General features: G+C 45.4%; 1 protein-coding gene across 4 annotated transcripts in view; it reads right to left on the bottom strand.

Moving 5' to 3' along the window:
* Positions 1-22,153, bottom strand: part of HIP1 (huntingtin interacting protein 1) — a gene marked incomplete at both ends in the record, with an annotated part of 194,370 nt that overhangs the window by 43,243 nt on the left and 128,974 nt on the right. For 3 of the 4 annotated variants that reach the window (XM_080703238.1, XM_080703240.1, XM_080703239.1), the window contains 4 exons: positions 2,746-2,826; positions 13,701-13,757; positions 13,976-14,118; positions 20,121-20,184. In XM_080703238.1, coding sequence (XP_080559364.1) covers positions 2,746-2,826; positions 13,701-13,757; positions 13,976-14,118; positions 20,121-20,184 — 345 coding nt within the window. Of the gene's footprint in view, positions 1-2,745; positions 2,827-13,700; positions 13,758-13,975; positions 14,119-20,120; positions 20,237-22,153 lie in introns of all 4 variants that reach the window. The other variant, XM_080703237.1, reaches the window with a different exon arrangement.

Genomic DNA, 22,153 nt, shown 5'->3' with positions numbered 1-22,153 from the left:
ACAGTCCTTGCTATGCCTCTGAACTGTTCCCTTTCAATAAGTAACTGTTTACTCTGGAACTTGGTACCCATCCCTTCCCGCCGCCCTCAGCAGGCGGCCTGCCTTCTTAAGCCTCAGCTCTTCTGCCCACTCCCCCCCGCTGTGACCGTCTCTGGTGTCCTTCCTTCCCTCCAGACCCCACGGAGAATGGGACCGTGGCTTTTTTTTTGGGCGGGTCTCAGGGTGGAACCCAGGGTCATTTGACCTCTGTGCTAAACCCCCTGCCCTGTTTTTTATTCTTTATTTTGAAACAGGGTCTCACTAAGCTACAGAGGGCCTCACTAAGTAGCTGAGGCTGTCCACGAACCACAATCCTCCTGTCTCAGCCTCCCAAATGCTGGGATTACAAGCGTGCGCCCCCACGCCCGGCTCTTTTTTTTTTTTTTAATTCAGAACCAGCTCTTCCTGTATGACCTCCCCCCAATTCTGGTTCATTCTGTCATCCACTCAGTAAGTTCCGACCAAGCACCTGATGGGAGCAGAAGCTTGGCAAACACAGAGGACACCGGGAGACAAAGGTGCCTGCTCTCTGTCCTCTTGCAGTCCCAGTCCCACTCTTCCTCATGCTCAGCTCTGCTTTCCTGTGCTCCCGCCTCACGTCCTAAGACCCAGCTCGGTCTCCCTCTCCCGCAACTCCTGCCCATCTTTGGGCAGGCCCCATTCCTCTGCCTGTTTGAGGGACAACTGTCCCATATCTGGCCCTCATTGTCAGCCACACTGACAGCTGGGCTCTGTCAAGTCTAACTTACAATGATGGGCCAGGAGGGCATCGTCAAATGCAGGAAAGAAGCCAGGCGTGGTGGCGCACGCTTGTAATCCCAGTACTTGGGAGGCTAAGAAAGGAGGATCTAAGGTTCAAGGCCAGCCTCAGCTACTTAGTGAGGCCCTTGGCAACTCAGTGAGATCCTGTTTCAAAATACAGAATAAAAGATAGTAACCGGGCCTGGTGGTGCAGGCTTGTAGTCCCAGTGTTCGGGAGGCTGAGACCAGAGGATCGTGGTTTGCGGACAGCCTCAGCTACTTAGTGAAGCCCTCTGCAACTCCGTGAGACCTGGTTTCAAAATAAAGAATAAAAAATAGGGCAGGGACTGTAGCTCAGAGGTCAAATGCCACTGGGTTCCATCCCCTGACCCGCAAAAAAAAAAAAAAAAATAGGGCTGGGGGTATAGCTTGTGGGTAGAATGCCCCTGGGTTCCATCCCCAGTACCACAATAAATAAATAAATAACAGCCAGGCGTGGTGGCGCACGCTTGTAATCCCAGCATTTGGGAGGTTGAGACCAGAGGATCACGGTTTGAGGACAGCCTCAGCTACTTTGTGAGGCCCTCTGCAACTCAGTGAGACCCAGTTTCAAAATAAAATAATAAAAAATAGGGCAGGGGGTGTAGCTCGGAGGTCAAGTGCCCTTGGGTTCCATCCCCAGACCCACCCCCTACACAAAATAATAAATAAATAATAAATAAATAAATAAAAATGCAGGAAAGACACCCTAAATGTGGTGATTGCTCTTTATAGTCCGATCACCAGCAGGTGCAGAGCAGTCTGCGGAGCCGCTCGGGCGGACCCGGAGGCCTTCAGGACTGAGAGGTTTCAAGCAGCTGCCTGTCCCAGGCCGTGCTCTGTCTTGCCTATGCTTTGCCTGAATGCATATCTATTGCTAATTCCACAGAAATACCAAATTCACACCTGGGCCTCCACTGCTCCCTCTGCCTGCAATGCTTGCCAACTTTTCTTTTTCCCACCACCCCCTCCTCTACCCATCACGTGGCAGATTGGGGTCTCAGGGGAGGGGTCAGGCCAGCCCCAGCTGCTCTGCTCCAGCCCCCCACAACACTGCTGTAACCATACAAGAGATATCTGGCTAGAAGTACCCAGTCAGACCTCTCAAGAACCCCTGACCAACCCTCAGCAATTTAGCAAGACCCTGTTTTAAAACGAACAAAGTATTAAGATTGGGAGTATAGCTTGGAGGTAGAATTCTCTGACTTCAATCCTCAGTACCAAAACAAACAAACAAACAAACAAACAAACAAACAAACAAACCCAAGCTGGGCGTGGTGGCACACGCTTGTAATTCCAGCATTCGGGAGGCTGAGGCAGGAGGATGACAGATTTGCAGCCAGCCTCAGCTACTCAGTGAGGCCCTTTGCAATTCAGTGAGACCATCTCAAAATAAAGAATTAAAAATAGGGCTCTGGCCGGGCGTGGTGGCGCACGCTTGTAATCCCCGTGCTTGGGAGGCAGAGACAGGAGGCTCGCGCAGGTTCGAAGCCAGCTGCATGCGCTGGCTTAAGAGACCGTTTCCAAATAAAAAATGTAAAAATAGGTCTGGGAGTGTAGCCCGGAGGTAGAAGGGCTTCCAGGAACCCCAGTACCACAAAAAAAAAAAAAAAAAAAAAAAAAAAAATAGGGCTGGAGGTGTAGCTTAGAGGTAGAATGCCTTTGGGTTCTACCCCCAATACCGCAAAAAAAAAAAAAAAAAAAAAGGTGGGGGACAAAAGATACACAGGACATCTCCCAAACCCCTGACGCTCGTTCCACCCCTGGAGCCTGACCGCAGCAGCCCTATCAACTTTTCCTCTCATACAGCTTGGATGTGGAATACACCCTCCCCTTGGGGCCCACACTACTCCCCGAAAGCCGGGACAGTTCAGCCCAGGCAGGGAATGGGCGCTGGAGGTGGTGGTATGTTGCCCACAGACTCACTTTGGTGTGGTACTCCATCTTCGTTCTCAGCAGTTTGAGGTAGATACTGCAAAGCTGCCCATATCCCTCGCTCAGATGGCCCTTTCGGGAAGAGAAAGAAAGTCGTGTCAATACTGAGGACCAGTATTAGGTTAAGAGACCTGCAGCCAGGGCTTTTGTTAAAAAAAATTTTTTATCTTTTAGCTGAGTGTGGTGGTGCACACGCGTAATCAATCGCAGGACTTGGGAGGCTGAGACCGGAGGATCCCAGGTTTGTAGCCAGCCTCAGCTACTTAGCAAGGCCCTTCGCAAGTCACTGAAACCCTGTTTCAAAATAAATTAAAAAACAGGGTTGGGGGTATAGCACAGGGGTAGAATGGCCCTGGGTTCAATTCCCAGTACTGTAAAACAAAACAAAACGCTATCTTTTTCTGAGTATGAAAAAAACCCAAATATCTGTAGCAGAAAATTTGGAAACTATAGAAAAGTATATATACACAAATAAATCACCCTTCATCTGCCCACTAGGTAGAATCATAGCTAATGTTTGGGGAGTATAAGCTTCCTTTTTTTTTTTTTTTTTGCAATTTAAATAGATTATTTTTAGAGCAGTTTGAGGTTCATAGCAAAACTGAGCAGAAAGTACAGGAAATTTCATAAACTGCTCATCCTCCCCACCACAACCCCCCAAAGAGTGGTGCATTAGTTAACACTGATGACCTTAAACTGACGTGTCATTATCGCCCAGATTCAAAGTTTCCACGAGGGTCTCCTCTTGGTGTTATACGTTCTATGGTTCTACGTGTTTTGATAATTGTATGATGCCTGAATCTACCATTGTAGTGTTGTATGAAATATTGTCACTGCCCTAAATGTCCTCAATGCTCTGTCTTTATTCTGAAACATAAAATGGAATCTTGTTTTTTTGGGGGGCAATACTAGGGATTGAAACCAGGGGTGCTCTACCACCTACCACTGAGCTACATCCCCAGCCCTTATTATTTTTTATTTTGAGACAAGGTCTTGCTAAGTTGCCCGGGCTGGCCTTAAGCTTTCAATCTTCCTGCCTCAGCCTCCTGAGTACTGAAAATATTGGGTAAAATACAGGCATATAGGTATGTACCATTGAGCCCAGGTCAATGTATTTAATTAATTAATGTGTGTGTGTGTGTGTGTGTGTGTGAGAGAGAGAGAGGGAAGGGGGGGGGAGAGACTGGTAATAGAACCCAGAGGCATTCTACCATTGAGCTATAATCCTAGCCCTTTTATACTTTTTTTTTTATATTGAAACAAAGTTCCACTAAATTGCAAAGGCTAGCCTTGTGTATATGATGCTCTTATCTCAACCTCTCAAGTAGTTGGGATGACAGGTTGTACCACTGTGCCTATAATCCCAGTACTTGGAAGTCTGAGACAGGAGAATCACAGGTTCAAGACCAGCCTCAGCAACTTAACTTAGCAATATTTTTAACAGCTCAGTAAGACCCTGCTTCAAAATAAAAAATAAAAAGCTAGTCATGGTGGTGCACGCTTGTAATCCCAGCATTTTGGAGGCTGAGACAGGAGGATCGAGGTTTGAGGACAGTCTCAGCTACTTAGTGAGCCCCTCTGCAGCTCAGTGAGACCCTGTTTCAAAATAAAGAATAAAAAATAGGGCTGGCTGGGTTGTTGCATGGACGTTGAATGTCCCTGGGTTCCATCCCCAGTATCACACACACGCAAAATTAAATTAAAAGGACTGGGGTATAGCTCAGAGGTAAAGTGCTCACGGGTTCAATCCCAGTACCAATAAATAAATATCACAATTTTTTCATTTTTTTGTATCATTATAGTGACTGCCCAGTATAAGTATGTACCATAATTTTTTTTTGCGTGTGTGTGGGTCTGGGAATGGAACTTAGGGGCATTAAACCTCCAAGCCACACCCCCAGCCCTATTTTTTATTCTTTATTTTGAACATGGTCTCAGTGAGTTGCACAGGGCCTCACTAAGTACCTGAGGCTGTCCGCAAACCGCGATCCTCTAGTCTCAGCCTCCTGAATGCTGGGATTACAAGCGTGCGCCACCACGCCCGGCTATACCATAATTTTTTGAACCAATTAAATACATTCAAAATAGCTAAATTCAATTCAAATAAGCTGAAATTTTTGCAGTTAGAAAGCTAGGGCTACAGGTATATGCCACTGTGCCCGGCTTGCAGTATAGTCTTGTATATAAACATGAAGACTCTCGTAGGTGAATTCTGGATAAGACTTTTTATTTAAGAATTTAAGGATGGGCATGGTGGTGCAGGCCTTTAATCCCAGTACTTGGGAGACTGAGACAGGAGGACCATAGATTCGAGGATAGCCTCAGCAATGTAGTGAGACACTCAGCTATCTAGCAAAACACTGTTTCAAAGCAGAAGATAAAAGAAAGGCTGGGGGGAGGGGTGTAGCTGAGAGGTTGAATGCCACTGGCTTCAATCCCAGGATCTATCTATCTCTATCTCTCTCTCTCTCTCTCTCTCTCTCTCTCTCTCTCTCTCTCTCTCTCTCTCTCTCACACACACACACACACACACAGAATTTTAAGTCTTTATCCTATCACAGCCTCACTATAGGCTACTTCCTTCCCTCAGTCACTCTAGTATAACAAATGAAACAAGTCCTCTCGCTGGCCTCCAGTAGACTAAGAGCCTTTGTAATGGAGCATACAAAGGATGGGGATTTATTTATTTATTTATTTATTTATTTATTTATTTATTTAGGTGGTGCTGGGGTTCCTGGAAGCCCTTCTACCTCCGGGCTACACTCCCAGACCTATTTTTACATTTTCATTTTGGAAACAGGGTCTCATAAGCCAGTGCGCGCGACTGGCTTCGAACCTGCGCGATCCTCCTGTCTCTGCCTCCCAAGCGCGGGGATTACAAGCGTGCGCCACCACGCCCGGCCAAAGGATGGGGATTTAAAACAGAACCCATGTGACCCTTCCCAAGAGGTCTGCCCAGGTAACAAGGTCTCCAGCTGATCTCAACATCTGAGAAGCAGCTAAATTAGCAGAGCAATGCTGGCAACTCACAGTTATCTACAAAAGGAGAGAAATGGGGGCACAAAGAATCCTAAAATTGAGCCAGGCGTGGTGGCGCATGCTTGTAATCCCAGTACCTGGGAGGCTGAGATAGGAGGCTCGCACATGTTTGAAGCCAGCCTCAGCTACTTAGTGAGGCTCTCTGCAACTTAGTGAGACTTTGTTTCGAAATAAAGAATAAAAAATAGGCCTAAGGTTGTAGCTCAGAGGTAGAATGGCCCTGGGTTCCATCCCCAGTACTGCAAGAAAAAAAAAAAAAGAATTTTAAAATCAAGTAGCTGGGGCTCTGGCATGAGTTCTGACTTCTACATTTTCTTTAAGTGTGCCATGCCCTCCAGGGTAGAACAAAGGGTCTGCGTTGAAACATTCCCGAAAGGGCACCAGAGTGGGGGGGGGGCCAGCAAGAGGAGGCGGAAATATCAAGGCCAGAGATGGATGGCAGTACTTCCATAATGTATTAATCTTCTGCGAACACTTCATATTTTATTAATTTTTATGTAACACTTATTCATTCTAGAAAGATTGGAAGTTACCGGAAAGTAGAAAAAAGAGCAAGAATAGTCTCACCATCCAAGATAATTATGCTTTAACATGAAAATGTGCAAAGGTCAAAAGGAAAGATGGTGATGTTAGTATCTGGGAGGCTGAAACAGGAGGAGCCAGGTTCAAGACTAGTGTCAGCAACTTAGTGAGATCCTGTTACAAAAAATAAAAAAGACGCCGGTGTGAGGGCGCACGCTTGTAATCCCAGCATTCAAGAGGCTGAGACTGGAGGATCGTGGTTCGCAGACAGCCTCGGCTACTTAGTGAGGCCCTTTACAACACAGTGAGACCCTGTTTCAAAAATAAAGAATAAAAAATAGGGCAGGGTGTGTAGCTTGGAGGTAGAATGTCCCTGGGTTCCATCCCCAATACTGCAAAATAAATAAATAAATAAATAAATGAATAAAAAACAATAAGGCTGGGGGTGTGATTCAGAGGTAGAATGTTCCTGGGTTGAGTCCCCAGTACCAAAACCAAACAACAACAAAAAACCAAGATGGTCCTAATCAGAAACTCTTGGACTTCCGGGAAGATGGCAACCGAGAAAAGCAGGGCTTAAGAGCCCTGCTAACAACCAATCTCCATTACCACAAAATCAGCGCCTTTCATAGCCAGAAAACACCATTACCAGAGAAATAAAAAAATCACCAGGCTCCAGAGAGAAAGCGGACTGAGAACAGAGCTCAGAGCCACAGAGGAGATACACCGGCCTCACGCCCGAGGACGCGGTAGCGGCGCCATACTGCCGGCGGCAGCGGCAAATTCACCGGATGGCTACAGCGAGCCGAGGTGAGCCGCTGTGGAACAGCCAGGCGGGATTTCTCGCCGCAGGTAAAATCTAAAGCTCCCAGTGGCTGAGCTCAGCACACGCTGCAGGGATTCAGAGTGGAAATCAAAACCAGGGAGAAATATTCCAGCCTCACGGCCGAGGGCGTAGCAGCGGCGCCATATTGCCACTGGCGGCAGCAGCAGAGAATTCACCAAATCCAGTACAGCTACATCTGCGTACTCAAGAACAGTGAGTCAAATTGCGGGCCACAGAGGAGAAATCCCAGTACTGTACTCCCTGGGACTTGACCCAGTGGGGGAGTGGTGGTGGCAGAGGTATCACACCATAAGAGAACGTGCAAGCTGGCACCCCCCATAGTTTAAAGCAGCCTCTATCGACTCCCTGGGTTGGAGACTCTGTGATACAACCCAGTAAAGGAGTAGTGGGGTCTGAGATACTACTGACTCGAGATCCAGAACACCTTAAGTGAAGTCATAGTGACCCAAGGGAAGAACCCAGAGAAGGCACAAACTACCGAAATCATGGGAAAGAGGAATAATACTGGAGCAATTAATGCCCACAACCCCACAACATCAGAACCTGATAAAATAGAAAATCAGAGATTTCTAGAAGATCAAATCAGGAAAATAACTGTAGAAATAATAGAGGTGCTTCGAAAAGAACTCAGAGAGAGCCAAAAAGAGATAAAGGATGCAATTAATGAAGTAAAGGCCTCAATTCAAAGCACAAACAACCGATTAGACCACATGGAGAACAGAATCTCACTCTTAGAAGATGATCATTCCAAAAATGAACGCATAGTTTCTAATCTAGGAAAAAATATCCGACAGCAGGAATCTGATATTGAAGAAATATGGGCCCATCTTAAGAGAGCTAACCTAAGAATAATTGGAATAGAGGAGGGAAAAGAAGGTGAAACCAAAGGGATCAACAATCTCTTCAAGGAAGTAATAGCAGAAAATTTTCCAAACATAAGCAAGAGGTTGATACACAGGTCCAGGAAACTTATAGAACTCCCTTTAGACAGGATCGGAGAAGAGGATCCCCACGCCACATAATTGTCAAAATGACCATTGTGGAAGCCAAGCAGAGAATCTTAAAGGCAACAAAAGCAAAGGGCCAAGTGACGTTCAGAAGCAAACCAATTAGAATCACTCCAGACTTCCCAAACCAAGTCATGAGAGCCAGAAGGGCTTGGAGTAACATATTCCAAACTCTGAAAGAAAACAACTTCCAGCCAAAAATTTCCTACCCAGCAAAACTTTCTATCAAATTAGATGGAGAAATAAGAAGCTTCCATGACAAACAGAAACTGAAGGAATTTATGTCTTCAAAATCAGCACTAGGGAAAATACTCAAAAAGATTAACTACAAAGAAGAAATAGGTAACACACACCAGATCCAGAGAAACAAGATTTTCCATCCAACAGACAACTAAGATTGGTTATCTGTGGAGATTCATTACTTATGTTAGTCTTTTACCTATCTCTAAATGGTATTGTTTGCCTTTATTGTTGTTAATTTTTAGGATTTCTAGTTGGAATATTAATATACCTTCGGATATAGCATTTGGGAATATTTTATCCCATTCTATTAGTAACTGTTAACTCTGTTTACATTGTTTTTGGATATACTATATGTATATATATATTTTTTTTTTAGGAAGTTTGTATACTCTTCAGTTGCCTGTGCCATTGAAATCATATCCAAAAAATCACTGCCAATTTCAATGTTGTGAGGTTTTATGACCCAGATTTTCTTCTAAAAGTTTATAGTCTTAAGATTTATATTTAGGTTTTTTTTATCTATTTTGAGTTAATATTTGTACATGGGATTAGGTAAGGGTCCAACTTTATTCTTTTCTATGTAATTATTATGTTTCAACAATATTTAGTTAAAAGATTATTATTTCCACCACCAAATGTTCATGGAAACCTTGTCAAAAATAACTTGACAATATAGGGAAGAATTTAGCTCTAGGCTTTTATTTAACTCCAATGGTTTATATATCTGCCTTTAGAATAGTACTACACTGTTTCAATTATTGTAGCTTTATATGGTTTGAAATCAGAAAATATATATCTTCTAGCTTTGTTCTTTTTCAAGATCGTTTTGGGTATCTAGAGTCCATATTCCATATTAGGATAGAGTTTTTTTCTGAAAAATAAATATATAAATATATGATAGTTTCACCTAAAAAAAATAGAAAAAAAATTCTTTGGTAAGAAAGAAAGTAAAAAGAAATATTGAAATGTTATCTTTAAGTCATCAAAAGCTTGGTATCAGACAAATGAAACTGTTATGTGAGATTGTCATTTTTAATTTTGGATAAATTGCTATAATACTAGATGTCAACCACTAAGCCAAGCAAGGGAGGGAGGGATGGGGAGAGAATGGGGTGGGGATCGGGTGGGGGCTGACTGGGCGATGTGTGCATGTATGTCTACAAAAGTTTGTATCCCACTATGATGTATGAATACAGTGCACCAATAAAAAAAAAAAAAAAAGAAACTCTTAGTTCAAGGAAAGAGACAGAGATGAAAGGAAGATAGGCCTAAAGGAATCCTACGCTGGGTAATAAAACAGTTTAAGTCCTTGGGTTGACCTCCCCACTGAAAATAGTGGGTAAAACTTTATAAAGAACTTGTTTTTAAGCCGGGCATGGTGGCGCACGCTTGTAATCCCAGCATTGGGGAGGCTGAGACAGAAGGATCATGGTTCGCGGACAGCCTCAGCTACTTAGTGAGGTCCTTTGTAACTCAGTGAGATTCTGTTTCAAAATATAGAATAAAAAATAGGGGTGGGGAGGTGTCTCTCAGCAGTAGAATGCCCCTGGGTTCTATCCCCAGCGCCAAAAAAAAAAAAAAAAAAAAAAAAAAAAGAAGTTGTCTTGAAGGCATAACAAGTTAACAAAAGAATATGGACTTTCCAAGCCAGAAACACAAATAGTACCTGGAATGCTAGGGTGAGACGGGGTCAGGGAGACTGACCACAGCAGGTGACCTTGAGGATTGCTCCCCTGGGCCTCAAGAATGTGAACAGAAAAGCAGTCCTCCAGGTAGCCCAGGCTGAGAAGACTAGTGGAAGGGCCAAAGGCTGTCTCCTGGGTGCAGGGAAGTAGGGGTAAACTGAAAATAACACATACACTGGCACTCCTGCCCTGAGGAAATCCTCCAGAGGACAGTGAAGAAAACTATGGCCTCAAACAGTTCTTGTGAGTAGAGGGAAGGAAAATCTACTGTGGAGAATTGGACCCATGGGCTGGTCCTCAAGGGGATCTTCCCAGAATTCATAAAACCTTAAGTCGAGAATTTAATTTAGAGTTCTCTCACTGGGAGCAAATACCAATTCTCACTGGAGAAATGTGCCTTGGTGATTAACTTCCAAGAATGTCCACAAATAAAATCCCAAGGAAAATGAGCGGCTTATAGTAAAAAAAACAAAACAAAAAAACCTAAGCACAAAAGGAAAATACATAGAGTGAGCAAACTCCACCCAAAATGCCAGATGGCAGAAACAGATCCATAAGGATACCAGAAAATGGAATTATAAAAAGTAAAAAGTAAAATATAAAATGACTAAGCTTAATATATATATATATATATATATATATATATATATATATATATATATTTTTTTTTTTTTTTTTTTTTTTTTTTTTTTTTTTTTTTTTGGTGGTACTGGGGTTCCTGGAAGCCCTTCTACTTCTTTTATTTTTGGATACAGGGTCTCTTAAGCCAGCCCGGCTGGCTTCGAGCCTGCGCAATCCTCCTGTCTCCGCCTCTCAAGCGCAGGGATTACAAGCGTGAGCCACCATGCCCAGCTTAATATACTATTTAAATATTAATATATTATTTAATTACTTAAATAAGCAAGAGTGTACACCTGTAATTCCAGTACTTGGAGAGATAGGAGGATCACAGGGTTGAAGACAGCCTTAGCAAGTAGGAAGACTCTCAGCAACCCAGCAAGACCCTGTTTCAACAATAAAAAATTAGGAAAAAAAAAAGCTGGATGTGCTGGTGCATGCTTGTTATCCCAGCATTTGGGAGGTGAGACAGGAGGACTGCAATTTCTGGATAGCCTCAGCTACTTAGTGAGGCCCTCTGCAACTCAGTGTGACCCTGTTTCAAAATAATAAAAAAAAAAATTAAAAAAAAAATAGGCTGGGGGTGTAACTCAGAGGTTGAATGGCCCTGGGTTCCATCCCCAGTACCTCAAAATAAAAAATCAAATAAAAAGGGGAACCGGGCATGGTGGCACATGCTTGTAATCCCAGTCCTTGGGAGGTTGAGACAGGAGGATTATAGGTTTGCAGCCTCAGTTACTTACTGAGGACACGCCACAACTTAATGAGACCCTGTTTCAAATAAAGAATAAAAATAGGGCTGGGAGTGTAGTTTGAAGGTAGAATACCTCTAAGTTCTGTACCCAGTGACACACACACACACACACACACGCGCGCGCGCATGCACAAAGCAAGAAAGAAAAGAGATCATAGCTAGGCATGATGGTGTACATTTGTAATTCCAGTACTAAGAAGGCTGAGACAGTATCTTACCTTTTTTTTTTTAACTAAGCAGATATTTTATAAGTATTAAGAACATACTGAAAAATTTTAAAGGTATGATTTTTTTTAATCCAAGAATGGTGGTGCATGCTTGTAATCCCAGTACTTGGAGAGGAAGAGACAGGAAGATCACAGAATTGAGGCCAGCGTTGTCAACTTAGTGAGCTCCTTAGCAACTTAGCAAAAACCTGTTTTAAAATAAAAAATAAAATAGGTTTGGGGGTGTAGTTTGGAGGGAGAATGCCCCTAGATTCAATCCGCAGCAACACACCCACACACCCCCCTTAAAAACAAAACCATCAACAACAAAAACAGATGAGATATAAATCTAAACATATCCTGTATTATAATAAATGATGTAAATGGCACAAATGTCTAGTTAAACGACAAAGATTTGCCTAGCAATGTGCAAAGCCCTGGGTTCAGTCCCCAGTATCACAAGAAAACACACACATACACATGCACTTGCATGTGTGACAGATTACCATACTGAATAAAAACAAAAAACCAAAATCCTCTGTAGTCAGCCTGAGCAACATACTAAGACCCCATCTCAAAAAAGGTGTGTGTGGGGGAGAAAAATTCAACTGCGTGCTATTTACAAGTGATATTCTTAAAACATGAGAATACTAGAAAGTCAAAAGTAGAAGGATGGAGAAAGATACCAAACAAATTCTAACAAAAAGGATAAGACTTAAGCTTCACATGTTACAAGGAAAGCTGTCCAGCAGGATTTGGGAGATTTGGGGACAACTTTCAGCTTCGTTCAGGAGACTGACTCACCTTGTGAATTTAGAATAAGTTGCTCCCATCTCGGGGCATAGGTGAGGTGGCCGCCTCATCAAATAGGCAGATTAGACTATATAATGACTAACATCTTATGAATGTGGACAGATCTAGGAAGACTGCGTGAAAAGGCTAAAGTAGTAGTTCTCAACTGGTAGGTGTAAAAAGGCCTATCAGAGAGATTCTTCAAGATGATCCCCTCCCTAGACACTCACCCTTGAACGCTGAAATCCAGAGGTATCTAGTGTGTACGGCTGTACTCTTTCTATTGATTCTGATTTGGTCACCTACCTCCCTTGCTAAGAGAATAGATAGAAAAGAAAAGGCACTAGCAGCGCAAGAGTTAAAAATGCCAGTTCTCAGTTGGGAATTACCTGGGTGTGGTGGCATCTGCCTGTGATCCTAGTACTTGGGAGGCTGAGACAGGAGGATTACAGGTTAGAGGAGACAGCCTTGGCAATTTAGTGAGACTTTATTATTATTATTATTATTATTATTATTATCATTATTATTATTTTGGTGGTACTCAGGGTGGAACCCAGAGGCTTTCTACTTCCGGGCTATACTTCCAGACCCATTTTATTACTTTATTTTATTTTTTTATTTTTTATTTGGAAACAGGGTCTCACTAAGTTGCTGAGTAGCTGAGGCTAGCTTCGAACCTGTGCGATCCTCCTGTCTCAGTCTCCCAAGAGCGGGGATTACAGGCGTGCGCCACCACGCCCGGCCTAGTGAGACTCTCAACAAACTAGTGAGACTCTGTTTCAAAACAAGAAATAAAAAATAAAAAGGGATGAAGGTCTAGTTCAGAGGTAGAATGCTTTCAGGTTCAATCCCTCCTATTGCACGTGTATACACACACACATATATAAAATAAAATACTAATTCTCATGGTGACCCTAAAGGGACCAGTGAAAGGGAAGAAGTAGAAGCTGTGGCTGAGGAATATATATATATATATATACATTCCAATGCCCAGAACAGCTTTGAGACATGAGGTTCTATCGGTAAGAGTGGCTCCCAAGCCCTGGAACTCTCCTGCAGTTTCCTGGCAAGACAGTGGCCATCCTGGCACTATCTGGGGACATCCTTGGCCCCTCCCTATACTCATGGGAGAAATCCTAAACAAGCTGAAAGAGATAAATTTGTTCCCTCTTCTGTGGTCTCTGGGGAAGGAGGAGAGGAGCAGGTGGCCCCCAGAAGCATCTCCAAACTCACCCACATCCTGCTCATGTCGCTCAATTCATTTTTGTATCTCAGAGAATCCTTCAGGACCTGGAGAGGAAAAAGAGCTGTGAGGATACAGAAAGGGGCCAGAGCGAGCTGCAGCTGGGCCTGGACGGGGAGAAAAGGCTGCTGGGGACGAGCGACCCTCATCAGAACCCAAGAGGCCAAGAGAGGGCGGTGTGGCAGCAGACAGCTTCGTGGCCCAGGCAACTGAGCTTTCACTGGGGTGCCAGGCTCCCTGCTGCCCCTCAGCCCCAGGGACTTACATTCGGGTGTCCATCACGCAGGAGCTTGTGGAACACATGGCAGAACTTCCAGCAGAGCATCGCGTTGCTGGAGAGCGGCAGCCGGTTGACCACAGACCAGAAGGTCTGAGCCCCTTTCTCATGGTGAGTGCCCAGGATGCACGGTGAGGGGGTCATGGAAAACAAAGGCACGCGTCCTGCCTCTTGCAGCCAAGGACAGGGACCGAGAAGCACCTGCCGCCGTGGAGGCGGCTGCAGAGGCCATGGCGGCGCAGCCTGGCTCATGGCTCCCTGTGTGGTTTAGACCCCATAGGTCGGGACATTCCTTCTGGCATGTTTTTGACTGATGGCCATAAAATGCCTGGTTCTGCTAAGATCTGTTTTAGGAGATAATTTCCTCAGAGATGCAAGGACCTTGAGAGAGGGTATCTCTTTTTAATTGGCACAAATGCCCCCTAGCCCTCCAGAGGTCCTGGTTTATCCCACTGGGCATGCTGAGGAAGTGGTAGGGAATTCCCTGGGGAATAATCATAGCGCATATATATATATATATATATATATATATATATATATATATATATATATTTTTTTTTTTTTTTTTTTTTTTTTTTGGGTGGTACTGGGGTTCCTGGAAGCTCTTCTACCTCCGGGCTACACTCCCAGACCCATTTTTACATTTTCATTTGGAAACAGGGTCTCCTAAGCCAGCGCGCGCGGCTGGCTTCGAACCTGCGCGCGCGGCTGGCTTCGAACCTGCGCGATCCTCCTGTCTCTGCCTCCCAAGCGCGGGGATTACAAGCGTGCGCCACCACGCCCGGCTATAGCTAATATTTTAACAACACTTGGGAGTTCTTTTGTATATTATTATCAAAAGTGAGGATGTAGCCCAATGTGGTGGGGCATGCTTATAATCCTTTACTTAGGAAGCTGAGATAAGAGGATAACAGGTTCGAGGCCAGCCTTCAACTCAGGAAGACTCTCAGTAACTAAGCAAGACTCTGATTCATCATTTTAAAAAGAGCTGGGCGTGGTGCATGTTTGTAATCCTAGTAATTGGGAGGCTGAGACAGGAGGATCAAAGGTTGGGGCCAGCCTCAGCTATTTAGTGAGGCCCTCTGCAATTTAGCGAGACCTTGTTTCAAGATAAAGAATAAAGCCAGGTGTGGTGGCACACGCTTATAATCCCAGCATCTGGGAGGCTGAGACAGGAAGATCACGGTTCACAGCCAGCCTTAGCTACTTAGTGAGACCCTCTGAAACTTAGTGAGACTGTTTCAAAATAAAAAATGAGCTTGCATGGTGGTGCATGCTTGTAATCCCAGGATTTGGGAGGCTGAGACAGGAGTATCGTGGTTTGCAGATAGCCTCAGCTACTTAGTGTAGCCCTTTACAACTCAGTGAGACCCTGTTTCAAAATAAAGAATAAAAAATAGGGCTGGGGGTGTAACTCAGAGGTAGAATGCCCCTGGGTTCCACCCTGAGCACCGCAAAAATAAATATATTAATTAATTAATTATTAAATAAAAATTAAAAATAGGGCTGAGGGTATAGCTCAGAAGTAGACTGACCCTGGGTTCAAACCCCAGTGCTGCCAAAATAAAATAAAATAAATTTTTTTTTTTTTTTAAAAGGGCTGGTGGTGTGGCTCAGAAGTACAATGCCCCTGGGTTTAATCCTCAGTACCAGAAAATAAGAAAATAAAAAAGTGAGAATGCTCTTCAGTACTCCATCCAGAATCTTGGCTGCCGTGGACAAGACTGGCTGGCTGATTCTCTGTGTTCCTGTTCTGAAAAGTATCCCCAATACCTCACAGGCCAGCCAGCCCTACTTGTGCCTTAAAAGCAGCAGGCTGCATCTAAAATGTCCCTCCCCGAAACTCCAAATGCCTCTTAGCATCTCATCTCTTCCATAAACCTTCCTGGCCTCATTCAGGGGGACCCTCATCCCTAATGCTTTGAACTCTCTGCATGTGGAATCGGGGCTGCCTGTCCTGGACCTAATTCCAATCGTGCCCACAGCCCACAGATTGCCTGCCAGTCTGCATGAAGTAAATGTCCACCCAGCCTCGTGTGGGTTTCTGTTTGGCACGCCCGATCTGTCACTAGTGGGCCCTTTTTGGAGCCAGGAGAGGATTTCCAATGTCTTCTGTAATTACTTAGAGAGGCGTCACAGGCCCAGTAATTGGGCACATCAACTGTAAGTATACCTCTTGACTCCGAACATGAGGCTTCTTTATCCAGACTTGGGTAAGAACCACAGTGCCATTTAGGGAGGGCGACATGCCTCAGGTCAGAGACTGATTCCTGCAGAACATGTGTCATTTTGCTTCTGAGCCAGAAGGTACCATAAATATCCCTTTCCTGAATGAAAATTTCATTTTGAGAGGGGTGGGCTTAAACACAGACTTCTGGGTCTGGAAGCCAAAAGCAGCTTTTGGTGCTGGCATGGTTTCTGAAATAATTTATAAACATAGATTTTCAATCTATTTCGGACCAGAAGGCAGCAATGCAGAGAGACCAGCAGCTCCCTACCAGGGCTGATGGTAGTCATGGTACCCAAGAGCCGTCTGTCTGAAACAAAAGCCAGAGAAGGGACATAGTCAGATGGGCACTCTGACTTTGAAAGGGGCCAGGAAAACATTTTGGAGCTTCTTTGGTTTTATAAAAATTCTTATGTCCTCAATTGTGTGTCAGTTACTGCAAGACACACTTAGAAAAATAATAACATAGGACTTAGTCCCAGGCCCACCAGTAGTAGACAGCATGGTGGAAGAACAACTTGCTCCCAGCCAAGCATCCGTTATGATTAAAGATTGCCCCCGGACATGAATGGAACCCTGAAATCTCCAAAAACTGTGAGCAAATCAATCTTCCTTCCTCTAAGTCCTGTGGCCAGTTGTGTTGGATTACGGCAGTGAAAATGTTGACTGAAACAGCTTTGGTGATAAATGACTGTCTGGACAGTGTTTTCGAGGTCAGACTTCCTGACCCTCACGCAGCTGGAATCTAGAATAGCGGACTTGACAGAGGATAAATGTTTCTTGATCTCTTTCCCCGGGCATTGAAGCCCCTACCGTGGGGAGCCGATGGTTTCAACATTTATCCACCATTTAGAAATTGTCCATCGGAGAGATTCACAAAATGACAGAGCTCGGACGCTCACCCCTTGAAATCTTCCTGTCAGCTTCTTGAATGGAAATGTGAGCCGAGGCTCATGAGGCCTCAGACCAGCTCCCAGTGTGAGCCAGAAGCTCCAGAAAGAGGTTTCGGAATCTTCTCCAGTATCCCCTCCCTCATCCTAGGGAGCTTGCCTTGAAGTACGCGGTGTGGCCCTGGAGCGGCAGTCTCTGTTGTGATTCCCCACCCAGAAAGGGACGCTGGCTCGTGACAATTTCATACCTCCCATTCTTAGCAAGTACGGGCTGGGACTGAGTAATTTCCTGAAAAAAATCAACTAAGCCACTTAAAATTAGGGCTTTGCCTCTCTCTCTCTCTCTCTCTCTCTCTGTGTGTGTGTGTGTGTGTGTGTGTGTGTGTGTGTGTGTGTGTATTTTACTGGGAATTAAACCCAGGGGCATTCTACCTCTGAGCTACACCCCTGGTCTTATTTTATTTTATTATTTTGAAACAAGGTTTCACTAAGTATATGCTGGCCTCAAACCTGCGGTCCTCCTGTCCCAGCCTCCCAAGTGCTGGTATTACCGGCAGGTGTCACTGCACTGGCTCATCACTGATTTTAGAAGTCACTTAGTTAGCCAGGTGTGGTGGCACGTGTTTGTAATCCCAGTACTTGGGAAGCTACGACAGGAGGTTTGCAAGTTCACAACCAGGTTCAGCAATTTAGGGAGGCCCTCGGCTACTTTGCAAGACTCTGTTTCAAAAATTAAAAACAAAAAACCAAAAACAAAATAGGGCTGGAGGTGTAGCACAGAGGTAAAATGCCCCTGGGTTCAGCCCCAGCACCACACATCCACACAAAAAAGTCACTTATTTAAACAATAAAATATTAGACCCCCACTAGTTTTGCTGTAGGTAACACCTCTGACAGGATCATGATGTTAATGTGTAAGTTGTTTTACAGGAGTTTGGAGGTTGCCTCGTCTAGCTTGAACTGGCTGAGGCCACCAACCCCACCACTTGGGCCTAAAAAATGTCCCATGAGTGATTTTTTGGGGGGGAGGTCTGGGGATGGAACCCAGGGGCATTCGACCTCCAAGCTACCCTATTTTTTTACCCTCTGCCCTATTTTTTATTCTTTATTTTAAAACAGGTTTTTGGGTTTTTTTTTGGTTTTTTTTTTTTGCGGGTCTGGGGATGGAACCCAGGGGCATTTGATCTCCGAGCTATACCCCCTGCCCTAATTTTTATTCTTTATTTTGAAACTGGGTCTCACTGAGTTGCAGAGGGCCTCACTAAGTAGCTGAGGCTGTCCGCGAACCGCGATCCTCTGGTCTCAGCCTCCCGAATGCTGGGATTACAAGGGTGCGCCACCACGCCCGGCTAAAACAGGTCTTACTAAGTTGCGAAGGGCCTCACTAAGTAGCTGAGGCTGTCTGTGAACTGTGATCCTCTAGTCTCAGTCTCACAAATACTGGGATTACAAGTGTGCGCCACCACGCCCAGCTCTCCCATGAGTGTTTTGACTCAGAGGTCTAAGACTCCACTCACAGAGCACACTAATGCCATCATCTTCCCTTCCCTTCTCTTCCCTCTATTAAGGATGGACCTGAGCTATACCCCCAGTCCTATTTCATTTTATTTCATTTTTTAAAAATTTGAAACAAGGTATCACTAGGTTTCTGAAAGTCTCCGTACATTACTGAGGTTATCCTTAAGCCTATGATTCTGCTGTCTCAACCTTCCAACTACTGGGATTATAGGAGTTAGCTATCATGCCTGGTTTATTTTTATTTTGAAACAGGTCCTGCTAAGTTGCTAAAGGTCTCACTAAGTAGCTGGAGCTGGCCTCAAACCTTGTGATCCTCCTGTCTTAGCCTCCCAAGTACTAGGATTACATGTGTGCGCCACCATGGCCTAATGCTGCCATTTTCTGAAAAAGAGCCATGGGGTTTGATTACCCACGTGCCCGGCCACCTCGTGAACAGATTCTATTTTGCGAAACTCATTCCTTTAGTGGCTGGCATGCTGTATGGGGAGGGGGCAAAACGACACTGGCTCAGTACCACTTTCTGGGGAATCAACGGGCAAGCTCTAGCTAGGCTCCCTGTTGGATTGAGCTTCAGGGTCATTCCACAGAGAGTCAAGAGCCCCCACTCCACAGCAGAGCCCTAGTTCCAACAAAGCACTGCTCCATTAAAGACACTCTGCTTTTGCCCCAGAAAACCATGCAGGTCAGTGCTGAGCTTTCCTGGCCATCTAACCCGGAGGGACTCCCCCAGGGACCAAGGCTGGCTGGCCTTAAGACGAGCAGTTACAACAACCCAAAGGAGGCAAGCAGGGCCTTCCCGGGGCCGACTGGAGCCTTGCCTCCACCTGTCCCGAACACGGATAAAGGCTTCTACCCCACCGGCCCCCTCGCTACATCAGTGCCTGAACGCTACCCCTCCGAGGGGGATTCCCACGAGAACCATCAGCCAGAGTGCGCCTGTGCCTGTCTATGGTGGGCACAGAACCCTGATGGCAGACTCCGTGTGGTGGCCTTGGAGAGAGGGACTCAAGTCAGTTCCCTCTGAGGAGCTTGTCTTTTCTCTGGCATAGGTTACACCTGCTCAGGAGGGTGAATCTTACTTTTATGTTGAGCACCTTCTGCTTAGACTTCAGCTAGGATTTTTTTTTTTTTTTTGGCTTTAAAACTCAGTAAAAGAGAGATGACTGTGGGTACCCCCTCAGGATGGTCAGTGTGGACTTATGCAGAACCTGGAAGATCTTGAAATAAGATAACTGGGAGATTTTGCAAAGCTTCAGGCCTAGGGCACAGGAGCAGGGTCTGTGGCTGGTTGGAAGGATGAGGCTTGATGGCCTTGTGGGTTCCGTCCAACCCTGATGGTCTGTGGTCTCTGAAGCCAGGGTTCCCCAGGAGCAGGCTGCTGCTACCAGAAGCTGCTCCTACCTGATCTGGCTGGGGTTAGGGGTTCCCCTGACCTCAGTCACCATGCTTTGACACGCCCCCCCTTAGGGTCAGCCTTCAAGCAACATCCAAAGGATATTTCTGGCATGTTTTTCCTTTACAGCCACTTCCTGTGTATTAATGGCCTTATTGATGCTGACAGTCTGCAAAACAAGAGGGAGGGGGAGGGGAAAGGAAGATGCAGTGAATAAGCCTCTGAGAGGGGCCGAGACCCTCCCGACGCCCGCCCCCTCCCACTCCTCCAATGACCCTCCCGCTCACTGACCCCTCCGCCCCCAAGACCCTGATTCCTCGGTGGGTGCCCAGCTAGGGGCAGAGGTGGGCAGCACTCCCAGGCCAGCTGGCCCAGGCTGTCCGGAGGGAGCGGGCTTTGCCGCCTGGCATTGGCTGTGCCCAGCTGCTGTGCCCGCCCGCTGCTCATTCACTTGGCACAACAACAGGGCAATTAAAGCCCGCACAAAGAAAGGCTTTTCATCCCCCAGGGAAACATTATTCCTCCGGGAGCAGGGGGAAGGGGCGCTGATGTCAGGGAGCGACGGTGGCCCCAAAACCACCCATCTGGCCCCCTGTACCCTCTAAACCTTCCACGGGGGCTTCTCTGGCCAGACGCCCCCCACCCCCCGTCTCCTTGCACTTTCCCATTCTTGGGCCTTTTCCAACTCCCAAGCAAATTCCCTTTTCCTTCCTTAATGACATCAAAGGACACGGCAAAGATTCCTTTCCGGCTGTTTTTATCATCAGAACTATCTTTTTTAGTTTTCGAGACACATATACGTATAAATACAATTTACACAAACATGCAAACGGCCTCACATCACCTTGGTTGTCTTCTTAGGGAGAAATTGTTCCTTTTTCTGACTTTGCTTGATTCTCTTCCACAGACACCATTCACCTCTAACCCACACTGACAACCTGTTATATGCATTCTACGCCACACACAACCCTACACACTGGAAGGGTCAATTCTGCCACCATACTATAAACATGGAATTGTGTGTGTGTGTGTGTGTGTGTGTGTGTGTGTGTGTGTGTGTGGTGCTAGGAATTGAACCCAGGAGCTTTCTACCTCTAAAGCTACACTCCCAGCCCTATTTTATTTTGATTTGGAAATAGGGTCTTGATAAGTTGCTGAGAGACTTGCTAAACTACTGTGGCTGGCCTCGAGCCTGTGACCCTCCTTGTCTCAGCCTCCCAAATACTAGGATTACAGGTAAGTGCCATCATGCACAGGTGGGATTGTCACGTATAGACTTTCCACATCTTGCTTTTTGCATTGGAAAATATCTCACAGAATTTTCCCCAAGGCACTATAAAACTCCAATTCATTTTTTATTTTTTGAGCTAGGGATTTAACCCAAGGGTATTCTATTCCTAAGATATACCCATAGCATTTTTTAATCTTGAAGCAGGGTCTTGAAAAGTTGCTGAGGGTCTTGGCTAAGTTGCTGGATGGCCTTGAACCTGTAGTTCAGTAGTAGAATGTCCCTGGCTTCAATCCCCAGCACCACAAAATATAAAATTAATTTAATTTAAAATATTTATTTTTGCGGGTCTGGGGATGGAAGCCAGAGGCATATGACCTCCGAGCTACATCCCCTGCCCTATTTTTTATTCTTTATTTTGAAACAGGACCTCACTAAGTTGCAGAGAGCCTTACTAAGTAGCTGAGGCTGTCCGCGAACTGCGATCTTCCAGTCTCAGCCTCCTGAATGCTGAGATTACAAGTGTGCGACACCACGCCTGGCTTAAAATTAATTAAAAAAAAAAAACAGATAGAGGCTGGATTTTGTCCTGCAGTGGTAGTGTGCAGACACCCCCCCCCACAACTCTGTACCGTTAGCCACTGACCCCTCATTCCTTGGATTATTCTGAAGTAAATTCCAGACATTGTATCATTTTACCAGTAAACCATCACTCCAGGTGACTGTGAAGAAGACTGGCATGCGCAAGTGGGCCGGTGACTTCTAGGTCCCTCCCATTTTTAGATTGTGAAGGTCCATCAGATAATGGAGGGTCCTGGATCAGGGCAAGGAGTCCTAATGTGACGGATACTGAGGATCCTCAGAAGGCTCTGAAGCAGGGGAGGGGCTGGATACAATCCCCCTCCATCCT

Source organism: Muscardinus avellanarius (assembly GCF_963383645.1).
Source record: "Muscardinus avellanarius genome assembly, chromosome: 10".
NCBI classification, from domain to species: domain Eukaryota; kingdom Metazoa; phylum Chordata; class Mammalia; order Rodentia; family Gliridae; genus Muscardinus; species Muscardinus avellanarius.
This window is presented reverse-complemented; position numbering and strand designations above follow the sequence as displayed.